The sequence below is a fragment of the Catharus ustulatus genome, chromosome 8 (genome assembly GCF_009819885.2).
Source record: "Catharus ustulatus isolate bCatUst1 chromosome 8, bCatUst1.pri.v2, whole genome shotgun sequence".
In the NCBI taxonomy this organism is placed as follows: Eukaryota; Metazoa; Chordata; class Aves; order Passeriformes; family Turdidae; genus Catharus; species Catharus ustulatus.
The window spans coordinates 14,770,006-14,786,564 of record NC_046228.1 but is presented as its reverse complement, the minus strand read 5'-3'; the positions used below and the strand labels follow the sequence as shown (position 1 = coordinate 14,786,564).

Here is a 16,559-nt window from a genome sequence, read left to right as displayed (position 1 = left end):
GATTCATTCACTCAGGAAATGTGCAAAGGTGCAATCAACTCTCCTGGACCAGTACTCTAACATCAGGTATTTTGTAAATCATAAAGACTGCAGAGCACATATATAAGTGAAAGGTCTGTACAGAATCCTCTCTGAAATAGATATGCAGGTTTAAAAGGGAATTTTAGATTTTTAGATTTCACATAAAAATAAATGTCTGACCATTTCTGAAAAGACTTTTTTTGTGTGACTGTTCCACCTTGAAGGGGATTTGAAGGTTCTTCCAGCTATCACAGAAAATGGGCCCATTTCCATAGCATTAATTCCTGATGTTTAAAACTAACCTCTAAGTACTCCTTTAGAGACAGAAGGTGATCCGAATGAAGCTAATTTAGAATCACCCTTTTTGGTTAAATTTGAAGGATAAAAGTTAACTTAGTCTATTATTTCACATTGATAAGTATGCTGCAGTGAATTTTTTGTGGAAGTTTTAGGGGCAATTATAATAGGAAGGTGGTGGTTGGCTGGCTTTGATACAGTATTTCAGTTATTAGGACAAAAAATACTTGCACTTGGAATCTTTCCTTATGCACTCAGGAAATAAAAAGTGAAAATTGCATTGCTGTAGGTTGAAGTTGTGCTTTGAATTTTAGTAGAATGAAGGATACCTGTGGAATGGCAACTGATGGTGTTACACCTGTGGTATAAATAATATTTTAGTGCTGCTTGAAGCACTAACATTTTCACAAATATATTTTAAGCCCCAGTATCAGGGCTTTGGCATGTTGGAGATTAAATCATGATGTTCTCAAAGTGAACAGTTTTCCAGCTTCCATTACCATCTACTGGAGTCTTGTCTTAGATTGTTTGGACTATTTAACCCATTAGCCCTGTCTAATTACATCAGACAATTTCTACCAGGAAATAGAGGACATCTTTGTATTGTGTCACTTACATCTCTCCCATATTGTCCTATTTTGATGATATTGCCTGTTGATGTAGCATATTATCAGGTAAATAAGTAACTGTATGAAGCTGGCTAGCAGACATATAGGGATGGTTCAGCTCAGTCCCTCTAAGCATGCACATTCCTCAGGACCTCAGGATCTGGCCCTATCCCATAGCAATAGACAGATGCCACTGATAATGCACTTTATTAAGATACCCCTGTAGTTTGTGTACTACTTATAAAAAGCTATTAATAACACATTTATCTCAATCAATTTTTCATTATAGCTGTTAATACCACGTTGCTACTGTGCAAGCTGCAAAGTAAATAATCAGACAGAGACTGAAACAACAGATGGTCATTTGTGACCATGTAATTACACGGCCATGGCTGCCCTACAAACTAATCTGCTACTTGCACTTGCAAACTGAAGACAAAGACAATGGTAAGTGATACTCCAATTTGCTAGAACCTACAAATTAATTATGACACATTGCACTAGATACTATGAGATATTTCTCTCAAAATAATCTAGTGGACAACTGTGTTATTTAATTGAGTATCAAGTAATACACTTAGGTAGAGTTCACATGTAGAACATCACAGTGCTTACAGACCCACAAGTGCTGTTTATTGATGGTCATGCACAAAAGACTTCCAAAACACCTCACTGAATACTAGAGTGATAACACTTACACACCAATTTTTGCAGTGACTCTGCAGGAGTTGGCTTCTGACTCTTGCTATTTACACCCATTCAAGCCAGTCAGAAGAACTGGGTTAGTGACAGGCAAAAAATCCAAGAGAACATTGGCTAAACAAAGTGCTTTACTAAAAGAAAATACCAATAACATTCATGAGATCAGGTGCACTTCTACAAAATCTGAGATGAAGAAATATTCAAGGCAAACAAATTGCAATAAACAGAAGATGACTGAAGTGACTCTCCTTACACACTGGACAGATTCAGCCTTTACATTCAGAGTAGCTGAATCCAACCCTGTCTGTGCATCTCACCCCATTATTGTCCCAAAAATGCTGACGCAAGAGACGTGAAACAGTCCAGCAGTGCCAAAAAGGGTCCATAAATCACAGGTATGCTGGTCTGCTCCCCTCCTTAGGGATCATCCAGCAAAGCCAAGGCACTCTCAGGCAAACAGTGGATGTGTTACAAAAGTGAAGCAGTAACTTCAGTCTCACACATTCAATCCAAAGTACAGGAAGGACAGAAGTACTCTGGATTCATAGTTTTCAACTATCCTGTACAGCAGAGAAATATCAAGATTTTTCAAGGCTTTCTTAAAAAAAACAAAACAACAAGAATGAGGGAATCTGAGTCTTGGAGAAGTTAATGCAATGATCACCCTCTTAGAGAAACTCATGTGACAACCAAATACTGAACATTCCCAGTGCTGGCCTTTAAAAGACATCCTTATAATGGTTTATTTTGAAAAGCTTAGGATCCAGGAACAATATAAGAAAAGAAGGAGAACTGCCAATGTTATGTTAAAACATAATTTGCAAGTTTAAATTCTATTAGTAAGAAATACTAAGACAGATACTTACAGCTTGACATATAATTGGATATTTAATGCGATTGATTCCACCAGCAAAAACAGCAAATGTGAGAGCAGTATGGAAACAAAAGTTGAGAAGCATGTGCCATCCTTTCCTGCTTATTCGGATTGTGCTGTTTAAAAAAATTAAATTTTAAAATTAAAACCCCAACATATTTATTATGAAAATTACTATTTGGGAAAAACACTTAATTTGATAGAATAAAATTCTCAGATTCTTAAATACCTATGTAAAAATCTACCCATAGGACAGAGTCTGACCTATACAGCATTGAAATAAATGATGAAAAGGTTAAATACAAGCTAAAAATCATAAAAGTCTACTGATTTAAAGTTTCCTCCACCAAATCAAGCATTTAAAGTAGAGTGCTAAAAGCAAAAGGCTTATTGCATAGTTTCACATATGCAGAACTTTAACAAGACATCTCTAAAGGATTAATGGAAGCTGAAGATCAGAAGACATTGCATTAACTTCACATAATTAATATTTAGCAGCTTCTACAGTACAATGCATTCCTACTCTTTTAAATTGGTAATGGTCTTTAACCAGAAGTAGTAGCTAAAATGGCATTTATATAAATTTTTCATACCAAAGAAAACACAAGTTTCCTAAGCCCAAAATTTCTTTTATCCAGTGACAGTTACCAGTCCTCTAACCAAACCTGCTCTTAAAAGCCAATATGGAAAGTGTAGCTGACCAAAGTGCTGCTTCTGGAATTTGCCAGAAAGCAGTTTGATAGTGTTCATGGCTTTATATTCAATTGTTGAGTTAGAAATCTCAGGGAACCTGTGCAGAAAATTTAAACCTATGTGTCAGGAAAGCCTGAGAACAGTTTAAGAAAGGTTGACAAACTTTCTTTTGATTTTTCTGGTGTAAATCACATTGCAGCCGCTGTTATCCAACAGTCATTAAAATAATTTTAATTTAACATTACAGTAAGAGTTATAAAAATTCAAGTGTCGTGCTGATAATTTAGTACATGTTTAAAATGGAATTCTTACCTGTGATGGACAATGTAGGTGATAATGGAAGCAAAGAGGCACAACAACATAACTGCAGTACATGCATAAACCACAGGGTGCAGAAACTCCCCTGGGTACTGGGGGAAAGACAGCACTGTCTTAAAATCCTGTGGAAAGAGTAAAATGATTTAATATTGTTAGGCATGTGTGAAACTGAGACTTCATTCCAATATGTCCTGTCATTTCTAGCTGTTCCCTCTCAAGGACAGGAAAAAAAAAGATTAACTTTTAATGTAGATACAGTTCATGAATTTGCAGTAACAGACTGCTCCTTCCTCATCTGCATACAGTTTGCTAGACAGAAATTAACCTTTTTGTACAAGCAGACATATCCTAATTAAAAAAAAAGGTCTGAAAAAATACATAGAATATTACATTTTCCCAGCATTAGCAATATATCTGGTACTTCTGATAACAAGAACTTTATGAGTGTGTTTTACTAAGATATTAAGCACAAAATTTCAAATCACCATAAAGGTCTCTAAATGGCATATATATCTGGCTGCAGAAGAACCACTCAAAGAAAAAAAAAAGAGAATATACCCAAATTATTGACTGACTCAAATATAATTACCAGTTGCTACGACTCCTATAACCCAGTGACCTTCACAGTTAGTTGGAAATACTCTTACTCCCTGTAGTTATTCAAAAGTAACTTGGACAGCTCTATTAACAGCAGAGTAAAGATCCTTTTGGACATGTTAGTGCCTAGTGAAACAATTCTTCATGAAAAACATAATGAAAAACTATCAATATCTTTGTAAAATTAACCTTATCAAATTCCCATTCTAAATTACACATTTAGGAGAGCTATATCTGTAGATGTGATGGATGGAAAGCAAAAGGAGCCCATTACATAAAACATAACGTCTTCAGACTACCTGAATTAAATTCAGACTCTCGGAATTAAAGCAAACATTACATTCCCTGTGATGCATTAAGCCACATTTGCTTGTGGCACTACATTTCTGCACACAGGTACTAAAATTATACCCAAAACCTATCACCTGAGTGTAAACACAGTGTCATCAACATGCCAGTTCCATGTGCAGTGGCACTGACTCTGCACATAAAAATGAATATACATCCCAGCAGAAAAAGGCAAAATCTAAAATAGTACCAAATATGACAATCCAGCAAACTGTAACATTTAAAATATTAGCGAACATTTAACAGACTTTTTTCTTATTCGTCAGTTGTAGGTTCCCATAGAAGGAGATTCAATACATTATTTTCCAGAGGTGAAATCTCCCCTTAGGAAACTGGGACTGTAATGCTAATACCTCTGTTTAATTGCATTTGCATGCAGAGAGCTGATTTCCAGCACCATTATTTATGAATATGAACTTGTCCACGTACAAGCAGATAATGTTCATGAGTATATGCAATTACTAAATTGGGAGAATTTAGTTTACCTTCTAAAATGATCCTCACAAGTAACTGATGCCCTAGTAGTTATTATTTTCCTTCATTATTAGCTTTGAAGTTTCTAAGATTGATTGCACTAGTTTCTCCAGATTTACATGAATGTCAGTTCTAAACAGAGCAGCTCACAACATATACAAAAAGGACCATAAAAATTAAAAATAACTTATGAACAAAATGCCAACTATATGTTATCACATTCCATTTCTCTTCAGGTACCTCCTCATGCTGAACCTCAGTTAAGTCTGCTCTGTCTCTCCTGTCCCTCTCCTGTTCCTCTCTGCCCTGCCCAGCTCACCAAGACCCAGAGGAGTCACTTCTCACGGAGGAGCTCAGCTTATGCTGTCCCATCTAGAGGTGTCGTTTCTTGCTACTCTTCCCTCAATCACAAATGGAAAAGAGGAGGAAAAGAACCCTGTCTTTTGAGGAGAAAGTTTTTTAACATGACAGACCTAGGCTCTTAAAGCCTTCTCATTTTTATTCTTTCAGTGTGCATGAATATACACTCTTGAATATATCATGACTTCATAACTTTCAAATAATTCTTTCAAAGTCTGTTGGTTCAAAACTGCCTCTGAATGTCCACTCAAACACCACTTTTCACCCTGATCATATTTTTCTCCTGTGTTTTTATTTGCATCATCTCTCCATTAATTCCTTATAGAGTAAGTCTCTTGAGGTAGATGAATGAGTATTTGCCAGGAATATTCCATACAATTTTAGCTCATATTAGGAGTAGCAATGCAAACTGGACAATTTAAACAGAATTACTCTGCTGAAAATGATAAAACATGTACTTCTAGCTCTTACTGATGTATTGCATTTTCATATACTAATAGTATGCTTTGGTATAATTTTAGGTACACACAATTTCTCTGCATTCTGAAATGTGTTTCTGTAACTATACAGTAGTAGCAGTACAGTTATTTAAAGAAATAAGTAACTTGGATATCACTGTGAAAAGTTAAATTTGTGAAAAAGGAAGCACAGTGAAGTTACACATTTATGTAGCAAAAAAAGAAAGCAATTTTACTTGGGCACCATCACTGTGCACTAAAGAATAGTTTTTAATGGTGTAGATACAAGGTTCAACCTCTCCCTATGTTTGATCATCAGTATAAAAGCAAATGCCATGTGTCCTACAGGAATACAACCATTCTGCCTGCAGAAGAATGAAGAACAATCAGCATCTTAAAGCTAATTCCATTTTTAAATACGAGGTTTTATCTCTTATCTAATCTTTTACAGTAAATAAATGGTAAAATGTTGAGTATGAAAATGCATCAATGCCAGAGTAGAATGTCCTTTTTAAAAGTTTTGTATACTGAAAACTGATTTCATTATAGATATATAACAGATGTATCTTGTCTGCTCTCTGATGATAATTAAACCTTATTGATCCATCAACTTCCCTTGAGTAATCTTCTGGGGAAGACATGAAGAAAAGAAGCATTTTTTAAATTCTCTATGGAAAGCAGCATAATTGTATGTTACATTTAAAAAAATAGGTTTGATTTTATTTCCTAGAGGGGATTCAAATCACGATGACATTGAAAAATCATATGAATTATCCCAGGAAAATCAATATTACAAGACTTTGACCATTACTAACTGGTGTCTACAACTCCAAGGCCTGTTAGTTGCTGTCTAATGAGAAACTGTCATCCATTCACCCTTTTAAAATGGTCTGAGACAAATCAAGACAGTGGTGAGCACTTGTGGCACATGAGGTGAATCCCATATTGGGCCATATTACCAAGATTGCACACAGCAGAGGGAGGGAAATGATTATTCCTTTGCATTCACCACTGGAGAGCCCAAATCTCAACTATCGTGTTCAGTTTTGGGCACTTCAGTACAAGAATGACAATGCTGAATTGAAAGGAGCCCAGTAGAAGCCACCAAGACAGTAAAATGTCCCTGGATTCCAGGCCTTTAATTCCCATCTATCTTCCAGGAGCTGGCATGTTTTACTGAGCTTTACACTCTGAATCCATTTACCTGCTGGCTGAAGTTGCACCATGATGAATGCAAAATCCATTAAGTCAACAGAAAGGAAAAACAAACAGACAGAAAGAGCTTGAGCCAGAGACTTGATTTGTGATAAAATCACTCCCTTTTGGAGGAGACAAGCCTGGATTTTTGAGCCCAGTACAAGGCCAGTTTATGCTTTTTACAGAGCAAATAATACATACTATTAAATGCAATTTAGTAAAATGTACGTGGAAGGAAAAAGAAATAAAAAGCAGATCTTGCTCTTAAGAGTACTCTAATTCCAAGGTTTTGTGAAAAGAGTGACAGTCAGGAATATCCTTTAAAAAGCAGCCTTTTCTGGGGGTTGGACTCATAGTGTTCATGTGGGCTAAGCTCTCTGTGACGAGAATGAGCATTACACGAGCAGCGAGCAGTACGTGCCAGATGAGGACTGAAGTGAGGAGCATGGGCCTCCTTGCAGGCTCTTCACACTGGGAAATATCTACACACATGCAGAGGAATCCAATTCCAGGGAATTTCGCAGTTCCCACTACAAAAAATGTTAATTTTACATACAGCAGGTAAACTTTCTGGATCACTTTCACAATCTTCAGTGCTTAAACTCTGCTAAGATCCATCCTGTAGGTATTTAAACTTGGTGTTTAAACATGAAAAAAGACTTGAAATGTTCATTCTTGAACTTCTTGTTATAGGCAGTCTGATTTTTCAAAGTACAGAACAATGTTTCCACAGTCTGTTATGAGAAAATCCTGTGTTCTCTGTGGGGAAAATGTCAAATACTGTAATTATGTCAACCTTCTAAATGACATCTCTGTAATACTTCCCTGACTCATGAATTAATTTCTCAAAAGGCTTAGACAGGCTGCTTAATTTGGAGAAGACCTGAAAGATGCAAGTTTAGAATTCTGTTTTCAGAATTGAACTTCATGAACAGGCTTAAGAAATCCTGCAGTTGTCTCCAGCAATAATGAAAATGTTGGAAAAAGTAGCTTTTTTCGCACCAGATTGGGAAGACTTCAAAGACTGGGGGAATGCATGGAAAACAGCAAGAGAAAAATGCCCAAACTGTTACTGTGATCCATTCCCAGTGTCCTGTCTCTTCCCAGTTTCCCATTCACATGGTTTTCCAAGTTTTGCTTCCAGAACAGTTTCAAATATGCTCTGGTATCATCAGTTCAGTCTCCTCAGCCCTAATTATCTCATATCAGCATCCACTGAATGTATGCTACTTTTGCAGATAATTACTCCTTATGCACATGAACCAAACCCAAAAATCCAACAAAAGCCACACTTATGCTGTTTGGAATAATACAACAATCGTGACAAAACAGGAAAGGAGCTACATATGATTTTATGTTGATTTAATCTACTTTTAGGGTTACAATCAGAAGTGCTAAGAATATTTATTAATCCATTTTATGTTAATTGGGAAGTGTCATACTTAGATTTAAGAATTTTATTTGTGTTTATTTGGCAGATTTGAGGAAATTACTATTGACAAAGCAGTCTAAGGGGGGAAAGGAAATGCTGCATACAATTACAGTAATATCCATCACTATTGAATTTCTATTGTGTTCTAAGAAAAATGAAAGGAAGAACAGAGGACAATGTATGCCAACACAGATTTAGCAAATTTTGAAATTCATTGTTGCTATTGGATATTTTTGTTGTCTCTTGAAGAACTGTTACTCAGATATAGAGGTCTCTGGATTTGTGATGGCATACACATAGGTTGTCCTGAAAAATTAAAATACTGATATACAACTCTGTCCACACAAAAGCATCAATACACAGTATTTAAGAAGCAAATACTTATCATTAGATATAATGAAGCTTGAAAGTATATAAATTCATGATTTTACTCTAAAATATTGCAGAGTTCAGGACCCCAGAGGGCTTTGGACACCTCTGAAAGAAACTAGAGTATAACCAGTCCTCGTCCTCCTATAGATAACAGAAGAAAAGGCAAATAGAGGAGTGCTCTAAACATACAGTACATGAAGCAAAAGGCAGGAATACAGTGTGGGAGTTAGTTCACAGTATTTTACTCTCACCTCTAGGACACACTACTTAAAACCTGATCAGAAAAAATAATGCTCTGTTATGTCTGACTCTATTATTTTACTTCTATTTGCCAGCCCAACCCAGAGCAAAGTGAAAGTGTGAGGCCACGTGAGGGAAGGAGCTGATACCTCCTTTCCAACCCTACCTCCAAACTATGCTTTCTCTCTCATTGACATCACTTGAACAACTGTCACAGAGAGAAATCAAAAGGCTCTACATGACTCCTCTCACTTGAAGTATGCTCATGCTTATTAATTATCAATCGGAGTTGATAAATCCTTGATTGCTGCGTTTCTAAAAAAAGGACTCTAGAAAACCTTTATTTTAACCCTTTCACGTTGCATAGGCATAAATGACTTCTATGAAAGCACCTTAGGAAACTTTGTCCTACTGTTCAAAAAGGTGACAAATCAGAATATGTGCTGTACTAACTATAAAATGGACAGTTGGGATGACTGAGGCTTCTGTTTCAACGTAATCTACAGCAGGATGTACATGATTCTGAGGATAACGTAAAGCTTTAGTGCTGTTTTTTAGTTTACAGACACTACTTCATTTTTCTGCAATTACCCCAAACCATAATTATCAATTATGAATTTTTGTTGTTCAACAGATTAGAGAATTACAGATTAATGACATGTATCATGATATTGTAGCAAATTTAATTAGCTACACACCATATGCCAGGTATTTTGAATTTACTGATGGTTTGTTAGTATTTAAAAATATATTAAGCATTTAGATATGAATTAATAAGATAAACATAGGCACTTTATACTGCTCATTTTATAAATTAAAAGCAATGCAGAACAATGAAGTATTTTTTCTTTCTGGTATGAGAATTGAACTGCCCAGAGAAGCATATTTTCTATCAAATAAAATAATCCTTGACTTTACGCCACAAAACAGTGATTAAGAAGTAATGCTGAAAGAAAATGTTTAGACATAATGAAGCTACAGAAATTTTCCATTATCTGTTTAGAAAGACAATGGTTGGAAAATGGATTTGTGTGTGTGCATATTTATAGATGTATATTTTAAAATTACTTGACATCCTTTTCCTTAAAAGTTACTGTGAAACATGAGCTAAGAAACATATCCCATTGTTTGCTACCATAGAAATTGCAAAGCAAGGGTGAGTCTAAGATTCTACTTTTTTGTCTTGTACAGATAAAACTGGAAGATGCGCACATGAAATAAAGCAAAGTCAAATTCTCATAACCAAACAAACACAAGGCCTAAAGCAGAATTACATACCAGATACAAAAGCTCCAGTAAAAAGTACCTCAGTTCCCTTCATAGTTGTAGAAAAGCCCACCTCCTCCTACATCTTATAAGAGGTAAAAGGGCTTTACAAACAAAAGACTAACTGCAGCACTTGTGTCAGTATTCAACTTTTCAAGCAAAAAGAAAGGATGAAATTGGTAGCTTGTAAACAGTTAATTCACATTTAGTAACTACTCAAAGTTTAAGAGCAACGTGCTGAACTCCAGCAGCTGAAGGAGGAGGAAGCCATTTTGGGTGTGGCACCTGCAAAGTCAACAGGTGCTTTCCTTAATTAATTTGGAAAAACATCCTCAAAGCAAAATTACGATTCACATTCTGGGAAACAAGAGTCTGGGGGGAAAAGGGAACTCACAGGAGCTGTAGAAAATGAGCTACATTTGATGTCATCAAATCTGAGGAACAGCTCTTAAATTCTGAACAATTCTATAATGGGTGAAAAAATGTTCAACTGAGTCTCAGGGAAATGAGTTCTTCGGAAGTGGACGATAATATCTGCATTTAACTCGTGGGCACCAGAGCTTTGTGCTATGATTGGCTGCCATCTGGGCTCCATCTGACAGCAGCAGATTGGTATTCTCTGCACACGTCCTCGCAATTCCTGTCGCCTGTGTTTGCTGTCCCTTACACACACACACACACAATGCATTATTTACTCAACTATAAACATTTCTGTAATGTACACAAGCAGCATCTACGGCGCAATCATGCATCAGCATTCAAGAGCAATCTAGTGTTAACAGTACACATGTCCAATCTTTTTACAACTGGTTTATAATAAATATTTTTAAGGGTGCAAAAATTTTTCTAAAGCTTAGAAACCTTCCAATTTCTTGTTTGCTTTCCTTTAGTCCCTGAATAACAACAGTTCATTATTGTATGCATAATATTTTTGCTTTCATGAAGGTAACTTTCTGTTAAGCAGGTTAGTTAAATAACGGCAATGGGAACTGTAAGTGTGACTGAGAACAGAGCAAAGCAGCTGATGTGTTAGCCCTGCACAGGAATATTTTTTCTTCACAAACAGCAATTTTGTAAGTAGGCTATCAGCACTGATGCAAAAAACAAAACTCCTACAGAATCAGCAAGGACAGCTCTGTCCATACTTAAAAGAGCAGAAGATGTTATTCCTCTCCATTTATTAAATGATTCAACATTGCGGTATGCCTGCAACTAATTAGTATGATCAACACAGTGCAGGGCAGGAACAAAAGCAGACCAGCCTCTGAGATGTGCTGATGTAAAAGCACACAGGAGTATATGATGTATCTTTAAAGCCTGTCCTATAATTTATAACCATTACGCACTAATCATTCCTTGATGGAACTTTCATTTATAAGACTGAAGTTAACGTCATTTCTGATTAGGCCTGTCTCAGGATATTAAAACTGACCACCAGGTTTATTCACTTACTAGCAGTTAAGTAACTTACTTTCTTTTAGACTGTTTTATACTAAACATTATAAAAACCCAGAAGGTCAGCTACTGACAACTCAGAATGAAAAAGATGCATGTAAAAAGAACATAAATGTATGGTAAAAAAGAGAGAGAAAAATATAAGTATATTTGCTAAGTCATATACTTACCATTAGCACTGCAAAGTTACTGAAGTGTGTACTCTGAATGGTGGTAATATTGCCTGCAGAACTAATTATGTGGCACCCTTCTCCCCACCAGCCTCCATGTCCATCTAGAAGGTCAAAATCCCAGAAGGCTGCAATGGGGTCTATACCCCGTGCAAAGTGCCTCAATCCTATAGTAAGAGGGCTGGTGAGGTTTCCAAAGCTGCACCCATCTGCAAAAGGAACAAACTGAATCAGAGACGGAGTGGAAAACCCTTTGGTGATGAATGCTCTGTAAAGAGATCAGATGCACTAAACAACGGGGGGAAAAGCCAGTGGACACAAAATCTTAATGGTCAAAATCAAAGGTAGTGCTCACATCGGAGAAGTTTGCAATGGCGTAAATAAATCTGAACATTTCAATCACATGCTGTGTCAAAATAATCTAATCACTCCTCACAAAAGAGATATTTTTTATTGTTTCAGATTACGACCAGTATTGCACTACTGCCCATGTAACTGCAGAAACGGCTCAGTTTCATGGCATGATTAACAGCTGAGACAATTCTGCACTTCGAAAGTCACATTCAAACACTGAAAAATGTTAATAGAAATGAGAGCTCTATTCAGTATCAGACAAAATTAGTAAAATTGCATGGGTGAGTAATTAATCAAAATAATGACTCACTAGCACATACAACGTATGTTGTTTAGACAAAAGTCTCTAACAGCACCTGTTTTACATCCATTGTATCAGAAAGTATACTGCTGAGTATTGATATATGCAACAGGGCACTACTCCCACTCCAAAAGCCTTATTTTTACCAGTGTCTAGGACATTAACATTGCAATTGTAAAGAGTAAAAAGCTCCTTCCAACAGCTTTAAGGAGCAAGCATCTGTAACAGCACAGTGAACAAACAGTAGCCCAGAATTTGCATTCTAATCGTAGCGCAAGGGCATTTCTTTATTTGCAGGACAATCCGAATAAAATCGTGCAGATAGGAACAATTGCAAACACTGTACTAAGGACAGACACTGTTTCCAGCCTCTCAGCACACTGCATACTCTGCCCCTCTATTCTCTACACAATCAAGTACACCGTAGCTTTTAGGTTAAAGAAAATAATGCATAACAGCTTCTCACCTATTTTAGCAAAAACAGCTGGTGTGGCAACCGTCCTACGTTTCCCATCATCTGCGAGATTTGATGAGTTTCCTGTGCTAGGAAAGAGTTTTCCATTCCGAAAGACAATAAACTGTAGCTTGCAAGTGGAGTTATCAACAGATTGCCAGGCTGAAGACTGAGAGAAGACAGACTGTGGCAAATGAACTGAAGCTACTGCTACAGCATTCTGTACAATGAGAAAAAAAAAGAAACATTTAAAATGCAAATCACAACAGGGTTGCTTTCATGATGTTTTAAACTCCTGTACAAGAAATGTATGCTGCCTTCCTTTTCCAACAGACTGGAAGCAACCAAAGAAGCACGGGCTGTAACCATGGGAATAGGATTGGTACAGTGCATATTAAAAGGGAAAACGTTTTGATTGAATGTGAGAGTCTATATGGTCAAGCTCCCTGCTGCAGAGGTGAGAATGGTTCTTACCGTGCCTGCTAGAGGGTCCATCAACACTGCAGATCTGATTTAAAGAGACAACCTCTACCAGGTTTTCTCCTTCACTTAAAATAGAATCAGACAACTTACATTAAAACATTTCTCCGAAAGGGTACTTAGAGAGTATAAAAATAATTTTATTATTAAAATAAATTACATCTGCAGAGAAATGCAAGTGCAGTAAACAACACAGTTTAGGAATATGTTTTTCTTGCTTCATATAAGGAAAATCAGTAAAACTATGTTTCAGTCACGCAGGATTCAAAAATATTACAAACACTAATGTAAAAGAAGAAAACAAAGAGAGAAAGTGAGAGAAAATGAATGAAGACTGTCAGATCACTATAATGGCTTTGGGTCGTGTGTTATATACCTTTTTACAAGCAGATAAATCCCTTACAGCAGAGCTATAAAATACACCAAATTCTGAGGACTTCACTCATCAACGATTTTTTACCTGCCAAAGTAGCAAACTAATATTAAAGACTGAGATATTTACAAGGAATAACAAATGATGAGCAATGGGAAAATAAACAGGGAGTCTGTCCTGAGCCTTGATGTGAAAAGTGTATGTATTTAAAAACAAACAAACTACAAAATGTTCTAATTTGCATTTCCCCCAAGGGCAGAGTATGGCTCTGTGCACATAATTTACATAGATTACCACAGTTTGCTCATAGCACATGTGCACTACCTATTTCAGAAGTAAAACAATGATCTTCACAACCATATAAACAAACATGACATTAATATACATCCATGGGCTAGGAGAAATACACATAGGAGAGATAAAAGGTGTAGCAGAGATCAGCAAACTAAAATGAGTATGAGAAGCATCTAGTGACCACACAATAAACATGGAAGAAAGGCATGAGTAGTCTGTGATGTCATTTGGATGATTAAATAAAGAGATAAAGACTTCTGTACACCATTTTCCTTATACCATATATATTAGGAAGGTTTTCAGATTTTAACTGTAAAAATGCAAAAACATCCTTTTAAAAGTAAGTATTCAATCTAGGCAACACTGCTCATTAAAAGTACTCAGGAAAAAAAGAGCAAATAGCAACAGAACATTTCCACATTAGAATTTAAAATTATTATGAAGGCTTTAATTGGTATTAACTGAGCTAAACATCAAGCACTCATCCTGACATTGTTTCCACTGTCTATTTCACTAAAGCTGTTATAATTGGCTTTATCTCAAGCTTCTGAAAAAGACATATTTTACTCTATGATATCCCATGTATCTGCATATGCTGAACCTCTTATGATACCATTTTGGCCCTAAAATTACTATCAAAAAGTATGCACAGAGTTTTTTCCAAGTGTCATTTATCCAACCCTAGATCACTGTTGAGGACTTACGTGGAGGCATACAGAAGTGTAAGAGCAGTTATAGTGTGATTAACTTTTCATTTATACTGGATTTTTTATTATTATTCTGTGCTGGGAAAAGCAACAATGATGACATATTAAATTACACTAATTACTTATTATACACAAAAAGAGAAAGCTAGAAGCATATGAATAAGCTTATGATAATGAAAACAACAGCTAAAGGCACTGGGTTAAGCAACAATGTGCTAGGACTTGACAAAAGCAGCCCTACACAAACCAGAGAAAACAACAGGTTTATAGCACTTTTGCTAAGAGGGGGAATCATCTAATTTATTGTGGTTCTCTAATTGCTTCTCCATTGGGACTTACTGATACTAATAGGAAGAAGTAATGGTGTAGATAGAGCTTGCCTGTGGGACTGGGGAGGTGCTGATGGCAGTCCTGGGCTGGGGCAGGACCAGGAGCAGGGCCAGGATCGGGATCAGGATCAGGGCCAGAGCCAGGGCTCAGACCAGGAGCAGGAGCAGGAGCAGGAACAGGAACAGGAGCAGGAGCAGGGCCAGGACCAGGACCAGGGCAGGACCAGGACCAGGACCAGGACCAGGGCAGGACCAGGGCCAGGCTGCACCTGCCCCTCCCCTGCTCTCCAGTCGCCAGGAACCCTCCAGCACACAGCAGGGAGCCTGACCATGATGCCCTAACCTCACCCACAGGTTACAGCTTCCCATCACAGGGGCGAGCTGGAATGCAGGGAAGAAAAGATGCACACAGCCCACAGATGGAATTAGTGTGAGCTGGTAGCACTGCTCGGGCTGACTGAGCAAATCTCAAACATGCAGCAACATCAAATTATTTACTGGACAAAAAGACACATTTACAGAAATCATTTTCCTGATCAGACTTCAGGAGAGCATTTTTTCCCTTGTTTTCTGCTCAAAATGAATACGAATACCCACAACACAAACTATTTAATAAACTTCACTAAATAATTGCCTACAGTCACTTCCTGGAGTGCAATTTTACTGTGTATACTGCCCACTTACACTACCTGTTACGTCAATTTTGTTCGAGTGCAGCCAGTCTGGTGGAGTGAAGGGCAAAGGGACAGAAGGTTTTCCTTAACCAGACAAATGCACACAAAGTCAAATTACTTGCTGGACATCAAATATTTACTTAGAAATTCCTCAGAATTAAACATCCAACTGTCTGCTACATTGACATGCCTGGCAACAAGATTTTGTGGCAGGATATTAATGAAAAATGCACATAGTGAGAAGGCCCACACATTCACAATGCTGTTTAAAAATATGAATAAATACATCTTTATCTAAGATGTGTGAGAATTTTCAGTAGTATTACTCATTATTCACATGAGAGGGATGATTTGAGCGGTGAGATAGTTCCTGTTATTGTGGAGGATGGAGGGAACCTGACTGAAGGTTGAGTCTTGTGTTCTGCTAATCTTGTTTGAGGTGAGGTATAAGTCAGTTCCCGGCTCTTGCCTCAGTTTCCCTCTCACTTAAATGAGATAAAAATGATGGCATTTATTTTGCCCTGTAAGATGCTCCAGAGTTCAGAGGCGAAATACAATATGGGAACATATATTACTGAAACCAATGACAGCAATATCCAGTTTTGAGGGAATTATTGTGCTTCAGATGCTTCAAAATCCACATAATTCACCTCATTTTAAATTTTTTTATTTGGGCACCATATCGCCACATCACATAGGAACTAAAATTTC

General features: G+C 37.0%; 1 protein-coding gene across 2 annotated transcripts in view; it reads right to left on the bottom strand.

The window, feature by feature from the left end:
- The window catches only part of ADGRA1 (adhesion G protein-coupled receptor A1), a 258,969-nt gene that overhangs the window by 36,351 nt on the left and 206,059 nt on the right, over window positions 1-16,559 (bottom strand). Inside the window, exons 1-5 of one of the 2 annotated variants that reach the window (XM_033066168.2) lie at window positions 13,466-13,483; window positions 13,004-13,211; window positions 11,883-12,091; window positions 3,508-3,635; window positions 2,495-2,618 (exon numbers count right to left, since the gene is read on the bottom strand). In XM_033066168.2, coding sequence (XP_032922059.1) covers window positions 2,495-2,618; window positions 3,508-3,635; window positions 11,883-11,885 — 255 coding nt within the window. In that variant the 5' untranslated portion in view covers window positions 11,886-12,091; window positions 13,004-13,211; window positions 13,466-13,483. Of the gene's footprint in view, window positions 1-2,494; window positions 2,619-3,507; window positions 3,636-11,882; window positions 12,092-13,003; window positions 13,212-13,465; window positions 13,484-16,559 lie in introns of those variants that run through there. The other variant, XM_033066167.1, reaches the window with a different exon arrangement.